General features: G+C 37.8%; 1 protein-coding gene and 1 non-coding gene across 6 annotated transcripts in view; both read left to right on the forward strand.

The window, feature by feature from the left end:
* The window catches only part of Mtus1 (microtubule associated scaffold protein 1), a 142,758-nt gene that overhangs the window by 92,332 nt on the left and 30,146 nt on the right, over window positions 1-20,280 (forward strand). For 3 of the 5 annotated variants that reach the window (XM_076853749.1, XM_076853748.1, XM_076853747.1), the window contains one exon: window positions 16,682-16,896. In XM_076853749.1, coding sequence (XP_076709864.1) covers window positions 16,682-16,896 — 215 coding nt within the window. Of the gene's footprint in view, window positions 1-2,223; window positions 2,649-16,681; window positions 16,905-18,844; window positions 18,859-20,280 lie in introns of those variants that run through there. The other 2 variants (XM_076853752.1, XM_076853750.1) reach the window with 2 other exon arrangements.
* Trnav-cac (transfer RNA valine (anticodon CAC)) lies at window positions 10,211-10,283 on the forward strand. Its single transcript has one exon. It is a non-coding gene; the product is annotated as a tRNA-Val (tRNA).

Raw genomic sequence — 20,280 nt, forward strand, 5'->3', positions numbered from 1 at the left:
CTGGATGGCCACCAGGCGGCAGACTGTGTTTGGGAAAGGATGGAAACTCAGCCTGAGCAGTTCTTGGTCTCTACCTAGTAGGCTTCTCTGCTTTTGTGTGCCGTGCTTTCTTGTACAAACAGGAACGTCTTTTGAATTTTCCTTCTCACTGGCATTATTTGTATCTATTCTTGCACTTTCTTGCTCTGATGTTTCAAAAAGATCATTAATAACATTACTGGTAAAGTATGTAGGACAGTTCAAGTAAAAATTTTAATGATTATGACCAATTGGTGACTAAATTGCTGATTTCTTCTTTTGGGAAGTCTAAGCTAAAGACGGGGATGATTTATAATTTACCAATAGCAAATAACAAAGCCTCACCACCACCAAAAAAATGCAGAAACATTTCCGACTATAAAGACTGTGGCATATCTATTTTTAATAACAATGTTTAATTTGATTATTCTATTTATACTTCTGATGCTGGTTGGTGTATTGGCTTTTACATAGTTTGGGGAGGTGTAGGGAGAGAATCATGGCATGTTACTTATTTATTTAGGACTGTGGATTAAACCCAGAGATGCTTAACCACTGGGCCACATCCCTAGCCCTTTTTTATATTTGATTTACAGAGAGGGCCTTGCTGAGTTGCTTAGGGCCTTGCTAAGTTGCTGAGGCTGGCTGTGAACTCACAATCCTCCTGTCTCAGCCTCCCAAGCCTCTGGGATTACAGGCATGGGCCACCATGCCCAGCTTGATATGTTTTTAATATTCAGAATCTGGGAGAAAGTATTTGGATTTTTAAAAATAAACTGATAAAGTAGAAAGACAACATCTAAAAGTCCATTTTTTTTTTTCACCTCATTCCTCGATTATTTGTGCTTCAGTTGGCACAGATGCAGCGTGCATCTTGCGGCGTGCATCTGAACACGTTATCTCTGTCTCACAGTGACCTGAGGCAAGTCAGTGGGTCTGTCTCTGTTGTTGACGACCTCTGATGTGACAGGCTGTGGAGTGTTGAGTGAACAGGGTGGAGGAAGTGTTTAATTATTTCCTTTCCTGTCTGTATTCTTCCCTCTTCAAACCCTAGATGCTCTATAGAATTTCTAAAAGAATAATTGCTTCTATTTTAACAGCATGTAGTAGGGTTGTTTCTGGTTACCAGTTTCTCCATTTCTTTTTGAGTCTTTATTTTTTAGGAAATCTTGGAAACAGGCATCCTTCATTTTTATACATTGCTTTTTTTTTTTAATTAAAAATAACATTGAGGCTGGGGTAGTGGCTCAGTCGTAGAGAGCTTGTCTAACAAGTGTGAGGCACTAGGTTTGGATTTCACACCACATATAAATAAGTAAATAAAGGTCCATCAACAACTAATAAAAATATAAGAAAAAAATAACATTGAGTTCAGGCTACCCTTGGTTTAACAGAATTAACTTTAAGTGAGCATATTGCATGTGTTTCTTAATCCTACCTTTAACTTTCAACTTCTTTTGACTTTTGCTGTCATATTTTAATGTACTTTTTACAAACCACTCTGCTGAAATAAAATTAATAGGGACCAGTAAAGCTGTTCCCTGACCATATTCCTAGTCTCTAAAAGATCACAGTAAAAGATCACCTTATATTGCTTTTCCCCACCTGGGGCTCACACATGCTAAGCAGGTGCTCTGCCACTGAGCTTCGTCCCCAGCCCCACCTTGATACTTTACCAATGTAATAAGTGTATTTCCTATAGCACTGCATGTCTGGTTGACTGCTCCTCTGGACAATTATGTTATACCTGGGAAAGAAATTGCATTAGCCTTTTATTCATTTTTATTTAAGTCCTAAGCACATGAGAATTAAAGTTGAACCTAAACCTTTCATCATTCTGTCATTAGCATAGTAGAATAGAGATTTTATTAAAGATTGAGAACATTTGTTGCTTGATGATTTTTGCTTTTTTCTTTACCCAAGGCATCAGGTTCATAGGTAAAAATATGGGGCGGGGAGGGGAGGAATGCCCTGTGTTATTAGTGTGAATATTCCTAATTTTAAAATGTTGAATCGGGACACAGATTAATCTTTCTTTTTTCCTAATTTCTAAATAAACACGAGGTATATGAGGTAGTTAATTTCCCTCCATCTTCCAAGTAGTTACAGGACCTGTGACAGCATTGGCTGTTACATAAAGCTCCTAAGACCACCCACTTTCTCCTCCCCTTTCCCATCTGATGAGAACCACAGGCCACCCCAGGCACAGTGTGATGTAACTTAGCGGCTGCTGGCCTCTGAATTTGCTAAGAGGAGATCTTATTCAGAGGAAGAGCATTGTTTTGACAACATCTGGGAGTGAAAACGGAAGCCAGGAACCCTTGGATAGCGCTGGGTTTTTTTTTTTTTTTTTCCTTTTGTGAGTCTCTGGTGGAATGACATTAGCTATGTAGGCATGTTTTCTCTGCTGTGCCTCTTGGCCCCGAAGAGTACTGAATTTAAAAAGACAGCATGTGAGAGTCCACGGAAGCAGCTTCTTCTGTGAAACCCTTCCACCTGCTCTGAAGACATGTTGTTGTCACCCAAATTCTCCTTATCCACCATCCACGTCCGGCTGACTGCCAAAGGATTGCTTCGAAATCTGCGACTCCCTTCAGGGTTTAGGAAGAGCACTGTTATTTTCCATACAGGTTAGTCTTGCCTAGGTCTCTGCTGAGTGTTGCATGGGGGATATCTTGATTAACTTGCAGATGTTTATCAGAGATGTTTAAGAAGACAGATAATTAGGGAAATAGAGCTCTCTTTAATGAAAGAAGTCAGCTGAATTGGTGAAAATAAGCAGTTTTTTCTTGGTGTTGCACTTTGTTTGCAAGTGGATGTGTGCTCTGTTTGTGTTTAGGGGATGCAGAATCGTTGCCTTGGTGCTCCTGGCTCTTTTCTCTGCCACCAACCAAATTTGTAAAAACCAGTACCTGTTAAATGACAACTGATTCCAGATGATTTTGGAAATGGAACACAAGTAAATCAAAAAGATCATTTCTCTTTTTATTAAAAAGGGAGATAAGAGGACTCCTGTCGTTCTTCATTTTAGTCAGTTCTCATTGAGATTGATAGGCTATTTTAATATCCTGAAAGATTTCTATGTTCTAGACAATTATGAAATGAAATATCCTGATATTTGTGGGGAGCTAACAAGCAAACCCCAAATTTAGTTTTCCAGTCTTGTTAAGTAAAAAAGGTTTGCAGTCACAGACTACTGGCCCTGGTGTTTTATGTTCTCATCTGATATTTCCTTTTCTGTGCCCAAGATGGAAATAAACTCGGTGTGTATTTTAGGCATACGTGAACCTGCCGGCTCACTTGCAGGGGATTTGGTTGCCTGGTGCTGCTGCCTCCTGTGCCAGATGATAATTACAGCTGTGGTCAGTTAAGTTGCTCTCGGCTGTGAAGACCAGGGTGCTCTTCCCCTTGTTTTGGGCTGGCTGGTGTTGACTTTGATAGGACATGTCCTCTTGTTTTTCACTTGGCTCTGTCCCTGGTGATTTTTTTCAGCTGACTGTTTTCCCAAAGGCATCTGCCTTCTCTGTGGGATGATTCTCATCTTTTCCAACACCTCTTCCTCAGGTTTCATAACTCCCCTTGCCCTGTCATTTGCCTTTGGCAGTCTTTCCCTCTGGGTCTGAGCTGAGGGCCGGAGGTAAATGAGGTGAGCTGCGAGGGACACAGTGGCCTTTCCTCTCCCGGTCCCAGTACCTCTCTCACTCCTTCAGCCTTAAACATGAAAAGGTTGGGGGCTGGGAGTGTAGCTCAGCCTCAGGCCCTGGGATCAGTCCCCAGCACCCCTCAAAAATAATAATTGAGATGAATTTTAAAAAGTGGAGAAAATTAACAATAAATGGGCGCTCTATATTTGTAGTAATTTATCTAGAATAATGCCAAATAGCTTTTAATTGTAACAAGTTTAAAAGTATTGTAATCCATATACCAGGTTGAAAAGAGAAACAGTCTCCAGAAGGCTCTGGGGTCCTTAGTGGAGCTCTGTCCAACCCAGGCTCCTTGCCCTCTCCACGGAGCATCCACCCTCATAGTTTTTTGGATATTCTTCTCACTTTCTAATCATATAATCATATGCAAACCTATATAGGGCTTTTATATCTTTTTTTGTTATACAGAACTGGAAGCATAGTATATAACTTCTTGTACTTTTTTCCCCCCTCGTCTCTCCCAGGGCTGGGGATTAAACCCCGGGCCCCAGGTAGGCTAGGCAAGTACTGAGTCACACCCCAGCCTCCTAGAGGATGTTTTTTAATATTAATATATCTCAGAGTTTCATATTATCACATTAAACATGTTAATACATGCTCAGGTGCCTCATTGTTTGTGATAGTCCTATAATAGCCATTGTTGGCCGAACATAATTTATTTAACCAGCTATTAGTTGACATTTTTAGGTGATTTGAGGTACTTCTGTGAAGCAGATAGCTTTCCAAGAAAACCTGAGCAAAAGAGACAAGGCTTTAATTACCCAAGTTTAGTTAATATTGATTTTTAGATATATTTTATTTTCCAAATTTCTGTAATAATATCTTTAAAAATTTATTTGCTTGCAGTTATGACTTTTAGAATGCATATATAGCAGTGATCTAGTCTACCTTATTTTGCACCAGGAAGTCCAAGGCCCAGAAAAGTGAATTAAGTTGCCCAAGGGTACACAGTAAGTGGCAGAAATGTGTCTAAAACCTGGGAGCTCTGTTTAGAATTTCCGACTTTCAGGTTTTTCTGACTTTGAATGTTGTTATAATTCTATTAGAACCAGGGAATGGTAGTGACATTTAAAAAAAAAATGATATAGAAAGAGTTGTGTGGAAGAAACATTTTAAAATTATGTAAAAAATGTATTTCTACTTAACCCCCAATAAGAGTCTTTAAGAGCTTATCCATATTATGTCATTTTAAGGTTGGAGAAATCCTCCCAGATACGCATATTGAAACCATTGCATTTATTCTTAAATGATCTGAAGGCAGTAACTTGTTTGTATTCTTAGTAAAGGAAGAGGTGTTGGGTGCCTTAGTGGCAGTGCTGTTGACCTGGATTCCACGAGTCCTGGCTCAGAGCTTTGGTTCTACCAGTAACTAAGTGAATGGCCTTGATCACCTAACCTCACAAGGCTGCAAAATAAAGGACTCGAATTAAGATGTTTCCAGGGTCCCCTTAGCTTCAAAATCTCTGCATTTCCTGCCTGTATATTTTAAAACCCTGGCTATATCACCGCATCTGAAAATTCGTCTTTTCTAATTACCTCCTAAGCTCAGCTAATATTCTTCATTCATCTATTTAGTTCATGACACCATGTTTCTCCCCTCTCTGGTTATCAAACTTTATTTATCCACAGCCAATTGATCACAAGAATCTAAGACTTCATCCTCTGAAATCTCTTATTTGTTTTTACCCACTGGCACTACCCTGGTTCAGGCATTTAAAAAGTATTTGAAATTGCTCTTCTTATTAATAAAAACAGGGGAAAATATTGACAATTTCCTATCATCTTCCCTAATGTGGTCTGGGCTATCTGAAGGGTTTTATTTTTGTTCTGTGCCACCAGTTCCTCCCCCAGCTTGTACACTGTCTTTTCACATTGCAGGACTAAAATCAGTCTTTCGCATAAATATCTGTGTTCTATGTGTGAGGCACAAGACCAGGTGCTGAAAATACAGCCAAGACTAAGTCCCACATGGCCCTACCTCTACCCAGCCCATAGTTTAACAGAAGGAGTCAAACCTGGCAGGTGGGGCAGTGTAGTGGTAGGGTGTGGACCAGGCTCACAGGCAGCTCTGAGTAGGTGGAGCTACCCTCATCAAGGACTTCATAAAGAAGCCATGTCTTTTAAGTTGCCCCCTTGGGAATTAGCTGAGAAATTAAAAGTATTCCAGATGGAGAAAATAGCTTGTGATGGCCTGGAGGTGAGGGAGGGGGTGCCTCTTTCAAGGGAAAAAAAAAAAAAAAAGGAATTGTATTCCTGAGTAGAAAATCTGGAGAGAAAGAGGGAATGGGGAGGGCCGACACCCAGTCAGAACATGGGAGCTGGGCCCTTTGGTATATTGTTTTTGAGCAACACCATTGATGAAATGTGTTGTTGGATACAGGTTAAATAGGGGTGAGAAGAGAAATAGAGAATTTTTCAGGAGTCTCCTGTGTTGTTGAAGCATGTCGGGAATGGATGAAGATGTCTGCAGCAGGGAAGTGCAGAAGAGATTTCTCTGACTAGTCAGAGTGCTGGCATGATCTCTTGCTACAAGCATTAAGCTCAGTATATTTCAGAATTTTACCCAGCCTGTTAGTTCCAATTTTATAATGAATCAGTACGGGGAAGAGAATCTTCTAAGTAGAAATAGTCATCACCACTTAGAATTCATTTTTTTCTGTGAAGCTGGAAATACTTGTATTAATTATTATGAGTGGTGTCGTTGGAACCTCAGAGTTAATGTTCTTTGACTTAATTGAAGTCAATTTACTGCAGTAAGAAGTAAAAAATTCTTTTTGATGAGCTAGTGAGATTAAAAGTGATGGCAGGAACAAAAAAGAGTGGTGGATGTGTATGTGTATTGAAGGGCAGAAGTGTTATTAGAACAAAATATTTTCATGTACTTAAAAGTAGTTTTGAAGAGAAGCATTTTGACTGTATATTAGGATCAGGCAGAATGTGAATAAATTTGTTTAATTAGGATGAACTTCATCCAATTATATTCTTATATTTGGTATTCACTATCAAACTGTCAAGTAGGACTGCTTTTAGGTGCAAAAAATAGCTTAACTAAGAAGTAGCTTATTTGTCTCACCTAAGAAAAAGGAATCATGATGTTCACTAGATCAATAATGTCAGGATCCACATCTCTACTTTTTCTCTTAGTCCTTTCCTCATGACTATGGCCTCTTGATCTCACAATAGCTGCTTTGGACAGGAAGAAAAATATATAGGGATGGGAGTGATATCATGTCCCTTAAGCTTGCATCTCATTGGTTAGCTCCCAGTCACATGGCTGTCTACCTGCAAGGGAGGCTGGGAAACAGAATGTTTTGACTTTTCTAGTCTCTCCAGTACTTGATGTGTATTTTATGGTTTCTGCCCCAGAAGCCATTATTGGCCACTTGAAAATGAGGGGCACATATTATTTAACAAGTCAAATCTTGCAACAGGTCTGTTTTTCTGTTTAAAATTAATTTTTTGGTAATTACCTGTTTGTACTTATTTCAAGTAAATTTTGAAGCTGCTGTTTTCACAAATACTAATTAGAAAATTTGAAACATTTGACTTTGATCACTTAAGTGAGTTTTTTTATTATAAAACAATACATTGATAAAAAATGTTCTCAACTTTAGATGTGACTTATACAATTAATATTTTATTAATAGTGCATTTATGGTGGTTATTCTGTCCATGCACTATTAAGGTGGTAGTGACTAAATTTCAACTCTGTGTTTCTCTCACTACAAAATGAAGACATCAGTGAAGCTACATAGCTTCGTTGTATGTATTGCAATTTAAAAAAAAAAAAAAGATTTTAGTTGTATATGGACTCAATGCTTGTATTTGTTTTTATGTGGTGCTAGGATCGAACCCAGTGCCTTACACTTTTGAGATAAGTGCTCTACCGCTGAGCTACAACTGCAGCCTCTGTATTGCAATTTGTAAAAAGATAAGATTTAATAATTTGTAGAACACAAAGACCTAAGTTCAAGAGTAACAGATAAAAGATGTAACCTTCCACCACCTCTTTGTTATCTTGCTGTGAATCCAGATTCTTCTTTTTGGATTCCTTGGAAGCAGACTTGACAGTTTTCCTGGTCTCTTGACATACATGAGTGTAAGGGCAATTTAGTAAGATACGGTGTTATAAATGGCATTATACTACAAACATTGCCATAGATTGACAGATGCCCCTATAGCTATAGCTTTGCTATGATGTGAGGGTCTGCCTTTCCTAGTTACAGCCTTCTAATTTAAAAAGCAGTTAAGTGTTAAATGACTTTTCATTATAAATAATATTTTGGTAAGTTTTTTAAAGTTCAAGGTTGAAGCTGATCATGGTGATGCACTCCTATAATCTCAGTGACTCAGGAGGCTAAGGGAGGAGGATTGCAAGTTCAAGGCCAGTCTCAGCAATTTAGCAATACTCTAAGCAACTTAGTGGAACCCTTTTTTAAAAAAAATTAAAAGGGCCTGGGGACGTTGCTCAATGGTAAAATACCCCTGTGTTCAATCCCTAGTACTGAGTGGGGTAGGGGGAAGGTTGAAAGAGAGAGAGCCAATATATCTTAATCTGACAGGTTTTAGATGGGTAAAAAATGTTTTACTGCACTGAGTTGTGTTTTAATGTATCTACATGCACACAAAAGTGAAAATTAAACCAAAAATTAAGGTTTGGATTTGGATTCAAGGGCATATCAGTGTTTTTCATCAGGTAACAATAGAAGAATATGGTAAACTATACATAGGAAATGCTAATTTAATTAGAACAATTGAAATATTTCAGTAATTGAATTTTCATTAATAGAGAATCATTCTGTATATAGAATAATATGTATTATACTTTTTGTTATCTCTAACACATATTTTGAAGCAATGGATATGATTTTAAATGTATTTAATGTTGAGTATTATCTTTCTGTATTTGTCTTAGGTAATACTTTGGGTTATTTTAGCACATTAGGATCCCTATAAACTGAGCAATTATATAACTTTGGGGAGAATCAAGACTAATAGAGCTTTCTTCTGGGTGCAAGGTTTGCCTTTTTCCTGTTGCTCACTAGTGACCTGAGATCTAGGCACTGCCCTCTTAACTGGTTAGTATTTTAAGAAATGTTGTTTTCTTTTTGTTATTGTTTCTGTATGATAGCTATTTCTAATGTTGAATGTTTTAATTGGCTATTTTAATTTTGGTTCCTAAGATAGTCTGTTGTCTTTAATACACAATAATGAGGTTGTGGGGGTTTTTTTCCCCCTTTTAACCCACTTTGGAGTATTTGCCCCCCCAACCTACCCACTCAGGTTATATATCTGCATGTGTCTTGGTTCAACCATGCTGTTTTGGGGGGGAGGTTCTGTTAGAAAAAGCATGATTGCAACATGTCTTGGGACATGGGGGTACCATATGTGTCTGTGGAGTTCTGACCCACGGGTTCTGGCCTTGTTGGCACTGTGGTGACACCACCTGAACTGGCTAGCTCAGATGTGAAATTCGGGAGAGACAATACTTGAAATCATAAAATAAAAAGGGCCCTGGAGGCAGTAATTGTAAGGAGAAAGGTCTTGAAGGCTTCCCTTCTTGCTTTGGGACCAGTTCCTACTGGTGATAATATTGTTTCTGGTACTGTATTCATCCGTGTGTTAAATTTAAAAGGATCCTTTTTTGATGCATGTTATTGCTGTTGGAATTTTTCTTAATATTTATTTTCTTTTTAGTTATAGCTGGACACAATACCTTTATTTTATTTATTTATTATTGCATGGTGCTGAGGATCGAACCCAGGGCTCCACACATTGCTAGGCAAGTGCTCTACCGTTGAGCCACAACCCCAGTCCTGTTGTTGAAATTAAAAAGAAAAAAAAAATACTTGATTTAGCCAGGCACAGTGACGCATGTCTGTAATCCTAGTGGCTCAGGAGGCTGAGGCAGGAGGATCTCGAATTCAAAGCTGGCTAAGCAATTAAGCAAGGGCCTAAGCAACTTATTGAGATCCTGTCTCTAAGATATGAAAAAAGGATTGGAGATGTGGCTCAGTGGTTAAGTGCCTCTGGGTTCAATCCCTGGCACCAAAAATAAATAAATAAATAATATGAAAAATGCTTGGCAAAAGCAGGCTTTATAATACTAAGCATGTTTTTAGGTTCCTTATAAAATTGGTGAGCCCAAATGATCATTGAAACAAAGAACATAGATGTAAAAGAAGGCTACTGTTGAATATTTTAGGGTGAGAAACCACAATTTGTATGATAATATAGGGAAAAGCTAGGATAGGTAGCTACTATCTTATGAAATAGCAGTGTGTTGAACCAACATATTGTTCTCTATAACTTGCACTGTATTCTGAGAAAAGACCTATTCAGTTTAATATACAATGTGAATAATCATACTCAGTTATATGTTTCCCGATTTAAATTATAATTTACGTTCTTAATAAAATTGTTACATTATTGGAATGAAAATACTTTTGTCTTTGGAATATTTAATGTTAATATAAAATTCTAGGGCTGGGGATATAGCTCAGTTGGTAGAGTGCTTGCCTCACATGCACTAGGTCCTGGGTTCAATCCCCAGTGCCACCAAAAAATATATATGTAAAATTCTATTACTTGCACATATTTCTTGTTGTTTTCTGCCTTTATAATATGTTCCTTTTAAGATGGAAACAAATCCAAAAAGTCAACACAGTAAGATGGACTTTAAGCTATTGAGAAAGCCATCTGATGGAGGGAGGCAGTGCCTTCTTCCAGGACTTCTGAAGGAAATGAATTTGTGTTCTTCTTTTGATATTGCTAGTCTATTTTAGGTATGCAAGAACATGAGAATCCAGCCTTCTTCCTGCCAAGCTACATAGAAAATGTTTAAGATCAGCTTTGGACTATTTGGGTTTCTTCCAAGAAAAATTTTACAAACATAATTAACCCCAAACAGTAATTTTTATGTGAATTTGCCTTCTATTTTCTAATCTAATTTAGCTTTTAACACAAACAACAACAACAACAACAACAAAAGCAAAACTGTTAACACCTATAATATAGCTCATGGCAACAAATCCTACCAATATAGTAAAGTAAAAATGTAAATGATGATCTGGGGGTATAGCTCAGTGGTAGAGTGCTTGCCTAGCATGCCCTAGATTCAATCCCCAAGACAGGAAAAAAAAAAAAAAACAAAAACAACTACTAAGGATTCCTAAAGTCCCCTTTCTCCAAAGAATTTCTTGGTTGGGTAATTTTAAAACTCTAAACACTAGTACTTTCCTGAACCTGCATTGGTCCGTATTAAGCAAATACCACACCTACCTACGAATAGAAAAATGTTACATGTGTCTCCTAAATTATGATTACTAACTTTTCAGAGCAAACAAATAATGAAAAGAACACTAGAAAGTTTCATATAAATTTAAGCTAGTATTTATAACACAAATAATAATAAATTTTTTTTTGATGATGTTATACAAGTTACCATGGGTTCATTGTTAAATTGCTACAACCTGAAAGTGAGTCTTCATATTTGTGGGTTAGAGGCCATCTCAAGACAATGGGAAATAAGGAGCCAATTGCGCCTTGGAAAAATTATATGACTGCTGATTAAATTTAGAAAGCAGGTAAGATTAAAATAGACTGTTTTCAGAGACTCAAGAGCAGAGCATAGAGAATGTCCTAACCCTTCTTCAACACATCCCACCCCAAACTCTTTCCCTCTCTGCCCTCGCCCTCATTCCTCCTGCTAATCTCCTCCTGATGTTATTTCCTAGCTGGAAACCTGTGACTCACCCTGGATGCCTCTTGATCCAGCTGGCCACGCAGTCCTCCTCTTCTCCCTCAGGAACAAATTCCTCTTTTCCTGCCTGCTCTCAGTACCAGGGGCCCTGGAGTTTCTCTTCTGGGCCTCCCTCCCAGCCTCTCTGCTTCTGGTCTTGCTCCCTCAGGTCTTCCTTTCCACGCCTCCAGGACCCCGCTCAGCATTCTCTGTTTCCTACAAGATAAAACCTTGCGTGGTGCAAATGCTGTCTTCCCTGTGTGCTTCCAGCAGTTTCATTTTACTTTAATTTTGGGATTGCTGCCTGTGTCATGATACCAGGGCATCCCCTGTGCCTTTGTGTTTGCTGGCTTTACCTGCCTGGAATGCTCTTACCCTGATTGTCCTCTGCCTGCCAGTCTATCTGCCAAACATCCATAAAGGACTATGCCCCTGGGAACTCTGCCCCAGATCTAGGCATTTCCCTGCTAGTGCCCCCACCACACTGTATAGATTAGTATCTAATTAGCAAATCATGTTGCCACTATTGGCATATTTCTGTCTCTGCTAAACAGAGAGCAAGGACCAGTTTGGCTCATATTATCCTTAACTTCATGTAAATCCCATAGACACTTACAGAAAGAGCAGTAGATATTTGGGTGACCGTTTCATAGTTTGATACTCCCTTTTATTAGAAAATATTTTCCAGTAATTCTCACTTTAATGCTTTGCTGTCATGAGGAATCCTGTGATAAACACCCATCGTCAAATGCTAAGGAAACACTGATTGAAAGAAATTGTGTGTGGGTATCTCTATTGGGGCTTTTAGACACATAGGTTCAGATTAAGGCAGAAAGGAGGGAATTGGCTGTCTGCTCAGGCTGGTAGAGATTCATGACCTACATTTTATTAGACAACACTAGTTTTCAATGCAATATGTAGTGAAAGCACATATTATCCAGTGCCTGTCACCTTTGTACAAGGTGGTTGATGTTTGAAAGTTGAAGAGGATGACACTAGGGAAAACCTGTGTCAACAGGGTCCCAGGTATTGACCTATTTCAGACGCAGCATTGCCCCCCGACCACCACCACCATGATGCCTCCCTGGCCCCTGAGGCACCAGGACAGGTTCACCAGCACCTTATCAATGCTATCGTGGTAGATTTTGGTAAACAGTTGGTGAATAAGTGAGTGGCTCAGTTAAGTACAGAAACTAGTTAACATTATTGAATCCTGCATTTAGTGTTGTGTTTCATGGAACCCAAGGCAAATTCTCTTAGTAGTCATGAGTCCAACCTGATTTTAATAACTTGGAAAACCAGCAGATTCAGTAAAAGTATGGCTTGTTTAGGATGGATGTGTCCTCTATGACCGACCTCTCAAAAAGTATCTGAAAAATGGGCCTGTTCCTCTTTGCCCAAGTACTTTCTTAAGACAATAAACCAGTTCACTGGGTTAGTTTTACAGTTGTTAAATTAAGGTTTCTGAGCAGAAAGAACAAAGATGGCAAAGAGTGTTTTTATTCAGCTGTTTCAGTTGAGCAAATGTCTTTGATTCAAGTGTTTTTGTGATGGAGGTTTCATTTTCATTAAAATGAATCCCATGTAAAGTTGAATCAATTGTCTTGTTGAGAGAAATCTGAATTGATGTAGAAGTTAACATTTAAATTTTAAGGTTTCTTATTAAATTGATTCTTTGAAATTGGAACATAATATAGTAAATAAAATAGTTTATTTTTTAAAAAACAGCTGCATTATCAAAATAGTCACATCCCAATAAATATGTAAGGGCATGTAAGCATAGACGGGCAAAGTTTGGCTCATATTATCCTTAACCTCACGTAAATAACAGATTCCACAGTATTTAAGGGAAACCCGTGGCTTTTCAGTATTATGAAGAATCCTATTTATATGAGTCTTTAGAGCTTTGAGCATCATCAGAGATTTCTGCATCATCTCTGATCTTCAGTTGAACCGGGAGTGAGGAGAGGGAAGGATATGCAAAGTGGGTCATCAGCTGCCACATGGTACAGTTTTGTCCTTAGGGAGCACAGTATGTGGAGCGGAAGATTGAGGTCACAGCATGCTTTTCCAGCTCCAGGTAGAGGGCACTGTGGACAAATGAAGACATGTTCTCTTAGAATAATGTCAGTGTGTTCTTTCTTCCTTAATTATAAATCTAGTCCAAGTCCCTAATAAAACCCATATTATTTAGATTCCTGTCTACTCCCCAAGAAGGATTCTGAATAGATTATATCTTCTTGATGGCTAAGTGTTAAATACAAAGTGCTCAAAATTCATTTAACCATTTTTTAAAAATAATGTTTACATTTTGATTTTATATTTAACTTAGGTAATACATTTACCCTATGGTTTAAAAGTTTAAAAAAAAAAAAAAAAAAAAAGCTTTAGGACATCTTTTACCTCTCTGGTTCCTGTTCCCTGATCTCAAAAGTTATGTATTCTATTATTAGTATGTATTCTATAATATTTTTGTCATAAATTTATAAGCAAAAAAAGCAAGAATCTTAGTATTTTCTCAAAAAATGTTAATATTAAAAAGTTCCTTCAGATTTTGTAAATAATTGTCATCTGGCAGTTTTAAAACTGATATTGTGTTAAATAATAATAGTTGAGAGAGAAATTCTAGAAAGAGAATCAGATGTTATTAAGAAATCAAGAAATGATAAAGCAATTATCAAAAATAAATGAATTTAAGTGGTGGCGCATGCCTGTAATCCCAGCGACTGGGGAGGCTGAGGCAGGAGGATTGCAAGTTCAAAGCAGCCTCAGCAAAAGTGAGGCACTGAGCAACTCGGTGAGACCCTGTCTCTAAATAAAATAGAAAATAGTCCTGGGAATGTGTATCAGTGGTCAAGTGCCCCTGAGTTCAATCCCTGGTACAAAAAAAAAAAAAAAAAAAAATTTTTTTTTGAGTGAGTATTGGTGGGACGTAGAACAGTGATATCAGGAGAATGAACTTGTATCTAACCTGAATATACTAAAACAATATTTTGTTAAGTTTATTGCAAAAATTTTAATTTCTGTTTATATGATGTTTTGTCTATACCTAATCCACTTTCCAAAGCATGTGGGAACAGCTAAGACTTGCTTAAGAGTCCTGGAGGATTCTGACTGAAACAATACCACAGAGGCTGTCTACACCTAGGGAAGTTCTTCTATATTCATGAACCTTCCCTTCCCTACCTAGGTTACTGGAAGGATAAAAAGAGAGGGAAGCCAGGGTCATAGCACACCCCTGTAGTCCTGGCTACTCAAGAAGCTGAGGTAGGAGGATCACTTGTAGTAGTTTGAGGCCAGCCTGGAAAACGTAGTAAGGCCCCCATTTCAAAAAAAGAAAGGGAAAGTGAGGATACTGAACTGTAAAACACAATTATTATATATTATCTGGCAAATACAATTTCTTAGAACATTTAGGAAATAACATAAAATAAAGAAATACTATTCTCAGATATTTTGACAGGTTGTTAAATATTTGGATTATGTTTAATTTATATAAGTGACTCATTTGTTCTTCTGGACTATAATATGACACTATCAGTTGGATATATTCTCTAATTGCTAGGAAAGTGGATATTATTAATAAGCAACTTAATAACTATTATCAGTAATGAGGCACAATGGCACATACCAATCCCAAGGACTTGGGAGGCTGAGGCAGGAGGATTGCAAACTTGAGACCAGCATCGGTAATTTAGCTAGACCCTGTGTCAAAATAAAAAAGGATGGGGATATAGCTCCATAATAATGCACCTTGGGTTATATCCCCAGTATCAAAAAAAAAAAAAAAAAAAAAAAAGCCTATTACCAATAAAGAATTGTGGATAGTTTCCCCTTCTCTTCAAGTATTAATAAAACACAATGGATATTTTAGTATTTTAGAACTAAGGATTATTAAGTATTAATACAAATGAAGAGAAACCACGAAAATAAGAGCCTTTTTTCTGTTTTATACTTGAAAAGTATATTGAGTATTTTACCATTGGTTCTTGGAACATGACTACCAAGGTTGTGCTTTGTTTATTTTCCTTCAAACGATCACAGTAGTGGTTTGCTTCTCCCTGAAAAATTAGAGAAAATAATCACTGGCTGCTTCAAGTTGTCTTGAATTTGTTTACCACAAAATGCAGATGCCACCGAATGTCTGTCGGGATAAGGAGACGTTTATTTGTTTGTGTCTTTTTTTCTTTTTTTTCTTCAGATTTAGATTTGTTTTGATCATTTGGCCTGTTTATTTCAAGAAGCTAAGCTGCTCGTTTCCTGTTTTTCCAATTCTGTTAGATTATTTAAAGTGACTGGGACATTTGGAATGGTTCCAAACTGAACAGTTTTTCATTTAAAATAGAGTCATTCCCCGGGGCAGGATGGCATAGGAAGTGAAGAATCACTTAGTGTGACATCTTAGGTGGATTTGTAGTGTTAGCAAGTGCTTTAAAAAAAAAAGACCTCACCCGCCCTTATTGCTGCTTGCTGGGGGAGGGGAGAATGAAGCTCGACTTTTGTAGAAAACGGAATAGTATGGTCAAGCACATATCTTTTCTTAACAGTGAACTTAAAGGGGCAAAATGTGAGTAGATTTTCAATTAAGTGCTGACTTATTAGAGACTCAGAAATGGCACATCTGCGGTATAAATCTTTGAAATGACCGGGCCATCAGCACGGCAAGGGTGAGGCATTTGTACAAAATGTACAGGAGAAGGGAAAGATCTTTAAAGTCCAATCATTTGTGTTTTGCTTTCAGCATATGTAATCAGAATAGTCACTCTCAGGTTTCTCTTCCAATTTAACTGCAAAATTGAAAGCTATGAAGCCAACATTATTTCCTACCCAACTTTCATGTTTCTCTGTTCTTCTGTTAATTTGTTCTTCTGGACTATAATATGACACTATAATATGACAAGAGTGAGGCATTTGTACAAAATGTACAGGAGAAGGAAAAGATCTTTAAAGTCTAGGTTGCTAGACGTATTTGTTTTATGTGCATAGTTCTCTGCTCCAAACTAATCTTTAAAAGTTAGCAACTGTAGCCTTAGTCTGCATTTACAAATTCTAAACATCCAGATCTTTGATCAACTCCATTCTCATCCATATGCGTTCCTTGTGTAAACATCACATAAATGCATTTTTGCAGCTTATCAAGTTGTTTTTGAACCCATGTGTTGGTGATTAGAAAAGTGAACCTCACACATCCTTGTGCCTGTATTAATTCCTTTCACAGTTGAAAAGGGCAGACAAAAGAATCCCCGAAGTTCATGCATCCAGACACAGACATCTCCAGATGTACTGTCCTCGGAAAAAACACTGGAATTGGCTCGATATAAAACAAAATGTGAAAATCAGAGTGGATTTATCCTGCAGCTCAAGCAGCTTCTTTCCTGTGGTAACGTCAAGTTTGAAGCCTTGACGGTTGTGATCCAGCACCTCCTGTCCGAGGTAAGGAAGTGTGGCCTCCACTCTGGGCCATCTTGCTCACTGAGGCAGGGGTGGGGCAAAATGGGGGAAGATTGGGGGCACGTGCCCTTGTGAATATGCCTGAGTTAATGAGCGGGACTATCCAGTATAATTCCTCCAATTCTGCTTTTTAATTGATACCCGAGTTCCTCTCCTGAAATTTAGAATGGAAACATTTTCTTAGTATGTCCTTTTCTCCCCAGTCTCTTGATTAGGATGACAACATTCAAAAAAGATAATTGCCTGTGGTACTCTTAGTGCACCTGTAATAGCATTAAGCGCCCCCTCCCAGTTCATGTTTTTTGTCTAATTATATGCAGCTTTCCAATATCACACTTAATTTAATGCTTTCAAAAATGAGGTTGATTATGTTTATGGGTCAGATAACTCTTTTTGAGATAACTCCCAGAATCACATCTGGAGACTCTTCAAAGTTTCCATCCATTCCTAAAATAATCTGTGGTATGTCAGAAGCAAAGCAGATTTTCTTTGTTTACTTACCCTTCCCTGATATTCTTATAGGGATGTTAATTCAGGAACTGGTTAAAATTTATAGAGAAACCAAGTTTAAGTGAACATTGCAGACATAGTTCTTCAGATATGTTTTAATCACAGTTTTAAAGGTGGATACCTTCCTTTCTCAAAAGAAGAAAACTGTTCAATTTCGTTCCGTAGGTCAGTTCAACACAGTAAACCCATAGTGATCTTAATACAGAGGCCACTGTGATGCGGATGCCCACCTAGGGAGGGGACACAGAGGTGAATAAGACTTGTCCTGTGCCTTTGAAGAGCTACGAGACTAGATAACAGTTTAGACCAATATTTGATGAATATTTCGCAATTGTGTCTTTTATATAAATATGGATATTGGTTATATACAAATATATAATGTCCATATCAATATTAATTAAAATCTATACAGATAAAGCTACTAAACATTACATATATGATATATTTTATGTGTATATGTGTGGGTGGGTGGGTGTGTGTTTTGCCTGAGATGCAGCCCAGGGCCTTGCACATGCTGAGCAGGCACTCTACCACTGAGCTGCATTCTCAGCCCCTTGTGCGTGTGTGCATGCCTGTGTGTGTGTGTACACATACGTGTGTATCTTTTGCCCCTGAGGGGGAGGTAAAGACATTTACCTAGTTTTTTACTTATGGTAGTATATTGTGTTTTTGGTACTCTTTCATATGTAAGAAAGGAATTCAAGAATTAGTCTATGTAACCAAGTAGGATAAATTAGGAACCACAGAGGGAACGTTTAGTTTTTCTATTCAGAGATAAACCAGTGATTTCGTTTTACTGCATCCAGCTTAACAGCACCATCTTCAACTCTTCTCTCCTTTATCTCCTACATAAGTCAATCATGAGGTCTTGTGAGCTCTCAACTCGGGGTTTCTCCCCTTCATCCCATCTTTGCCATTCCTACCAGTTGTCCTCCTTGTTCAGCCCCGAACAACTAACTGTCCGCTGGGTTCTGATAGCAACTTCATAACCAGCCTTTATGCCTGTAAGCTTTCTCCCCTATAATCTCTACGGAACACTACTCACAACTTCATTGTTCCAAATTTTTTCCATTCTGCTGGTTAAACCCGCCGGGGTATCTCCATTGTCTACAACTGATCTGGCCAATAGGATAGCCTCTAGGAGGCCATTGAGCATTTGTAATGTAATTAATCTGAGTTGAGATGTGTGGTGAATACATATGGATTTTTAAAACTTTGAATGAAGTGAAAGGACCTAAAATGCCTCATTATTAATTTTTATAGTGACTATCAAAATGGTATTGATAAATATATATTCAGATTGAGTATAATATTATCTCTTTAAATTTTTTAAAGATGTGGCTTCTAGAAAATTTTAAATTACATACACAGCACATCATATTTGTTTTGGACAACTCTGATTTACAAGTTGGAATGTAAGGTTCTCTATAATTTGTTACCAGCTGCCATATATATATATACTTAAATATATATATTTCCTTATTTTAGTTATAATGGACACAATATCTTTATTTTTATTTATTTATTTGTTTCTATGTGGTGCTGAGGATGGAACCCAGGGCCTCACATGTGCAAGGCAAGCGCTTTACCACTGAGCTACAACCCCAGCCCACCAGCTGCCCTTTTAATGTAAGCCTCACAGTGCCAATGCTCAGCAGCATCCTAGGAAAATGGAGGAAAAGTGAGAGGAATTTAACATTTGTTGAATATTTTCTAAGATACCAGATATTCTTTCTTACCTTATTAAATCATCATCAAAATCACAATAAGTTGGAATTTACAGTCAAGAAAATTAAGGAATAGAGTTGTGAAGTAATATCAGACAGTAAGCAAGAGGAGGACCAGGACTTAAACTTATGGCTAGGACTTTATGAACTGAAAATGTCCTATCCCTTTTCGTCCTTGGTTTAAATACTCTTCCTGGGCGGCTACTCTCCCTCTGAAACTTTCTCACATGTTCAGGACTTTTTTTTTTTTTTTTTTTTAAACAACATTCTCATATCACCATCTGCATTTAATTTATAGATTTTTTTATGCAAACAACCAAAGTAAAAATGCAAATTAAGTGAAGAAGGCAATGCTGTCTCCCAGGTCCCTCAGAGGCCCAGGAGTGATTTGAGATGAAAGACAGGAGTCTGCTTTTCAGGCATCTTCTCAAGCCCCAAGTTTCGCTACCTTGTGACATGAACCTTCTCCATTATATTCGATCTAAAGTATTTTAAAATACTTTTTTTTTTCTTATAAAACCTAGCTCTTAAACACAAGCCAAATAATTTATCAGGTACTCAGTTGTGGAAAGAGCAGATCCAACACTAGATTAAAAATTCACTGGATTGGGCCTACAGAGAAATGCTTTGATAGTCCATAACATGAGTGAGTTCCAAGGATGTTTTTACCATATATGAATTTCGCTCTCACCTAAATGTGGGTCCTGACACCTATGTAATTGGGACTCTACTGAACAAAGCTCAGGAGTTCCCTCTTTAGTGAAGACTCCTCAGCCTTCTAGTTGTCTATTCAGCTCACCCTCTAGATTCCAGCAGCATTTCTACTTCCCTTTTGTTCTTTGTATTTAGTTTTCCAGTTAGTGCTTTTTAAGATAGGAAGCTTACTGAGAGCAGGATCTGCCTCTAGTTCATTATTAGGAACCCACCCAGCAGCTGTGATAGACAGTGTATTTATGAATGAAGTAATGAATGGGGAGTATGGAATCCCAGATGGAGGATATACAGGAAATTTTCATTGTAAATGTCCTTTGTTCCTTCTTTCTTCATACTCAATCAGCAAATATTTACTGATTGCCTAATATGTACAGGTACTGTTATAAAACAGCTGGAAAGACATAGCCAGAGGGAA

The sequence above is a fragment of the Callospermophilus lateralis genome, chromosome 4, assembly GCF_048772815.1.
Source record: "Callospermophilus lateralis isolate mCalLat2 chromosome 4, mCalLat2.hap1, whole genome shotgun sequence".
Classification (NCBI taxonomy): Eukaryota; Metazoa; Chordata; class Mammalia; order Rodentia; family Sciuridae; genus Callospermophilus; species Callospermophilus lateralis.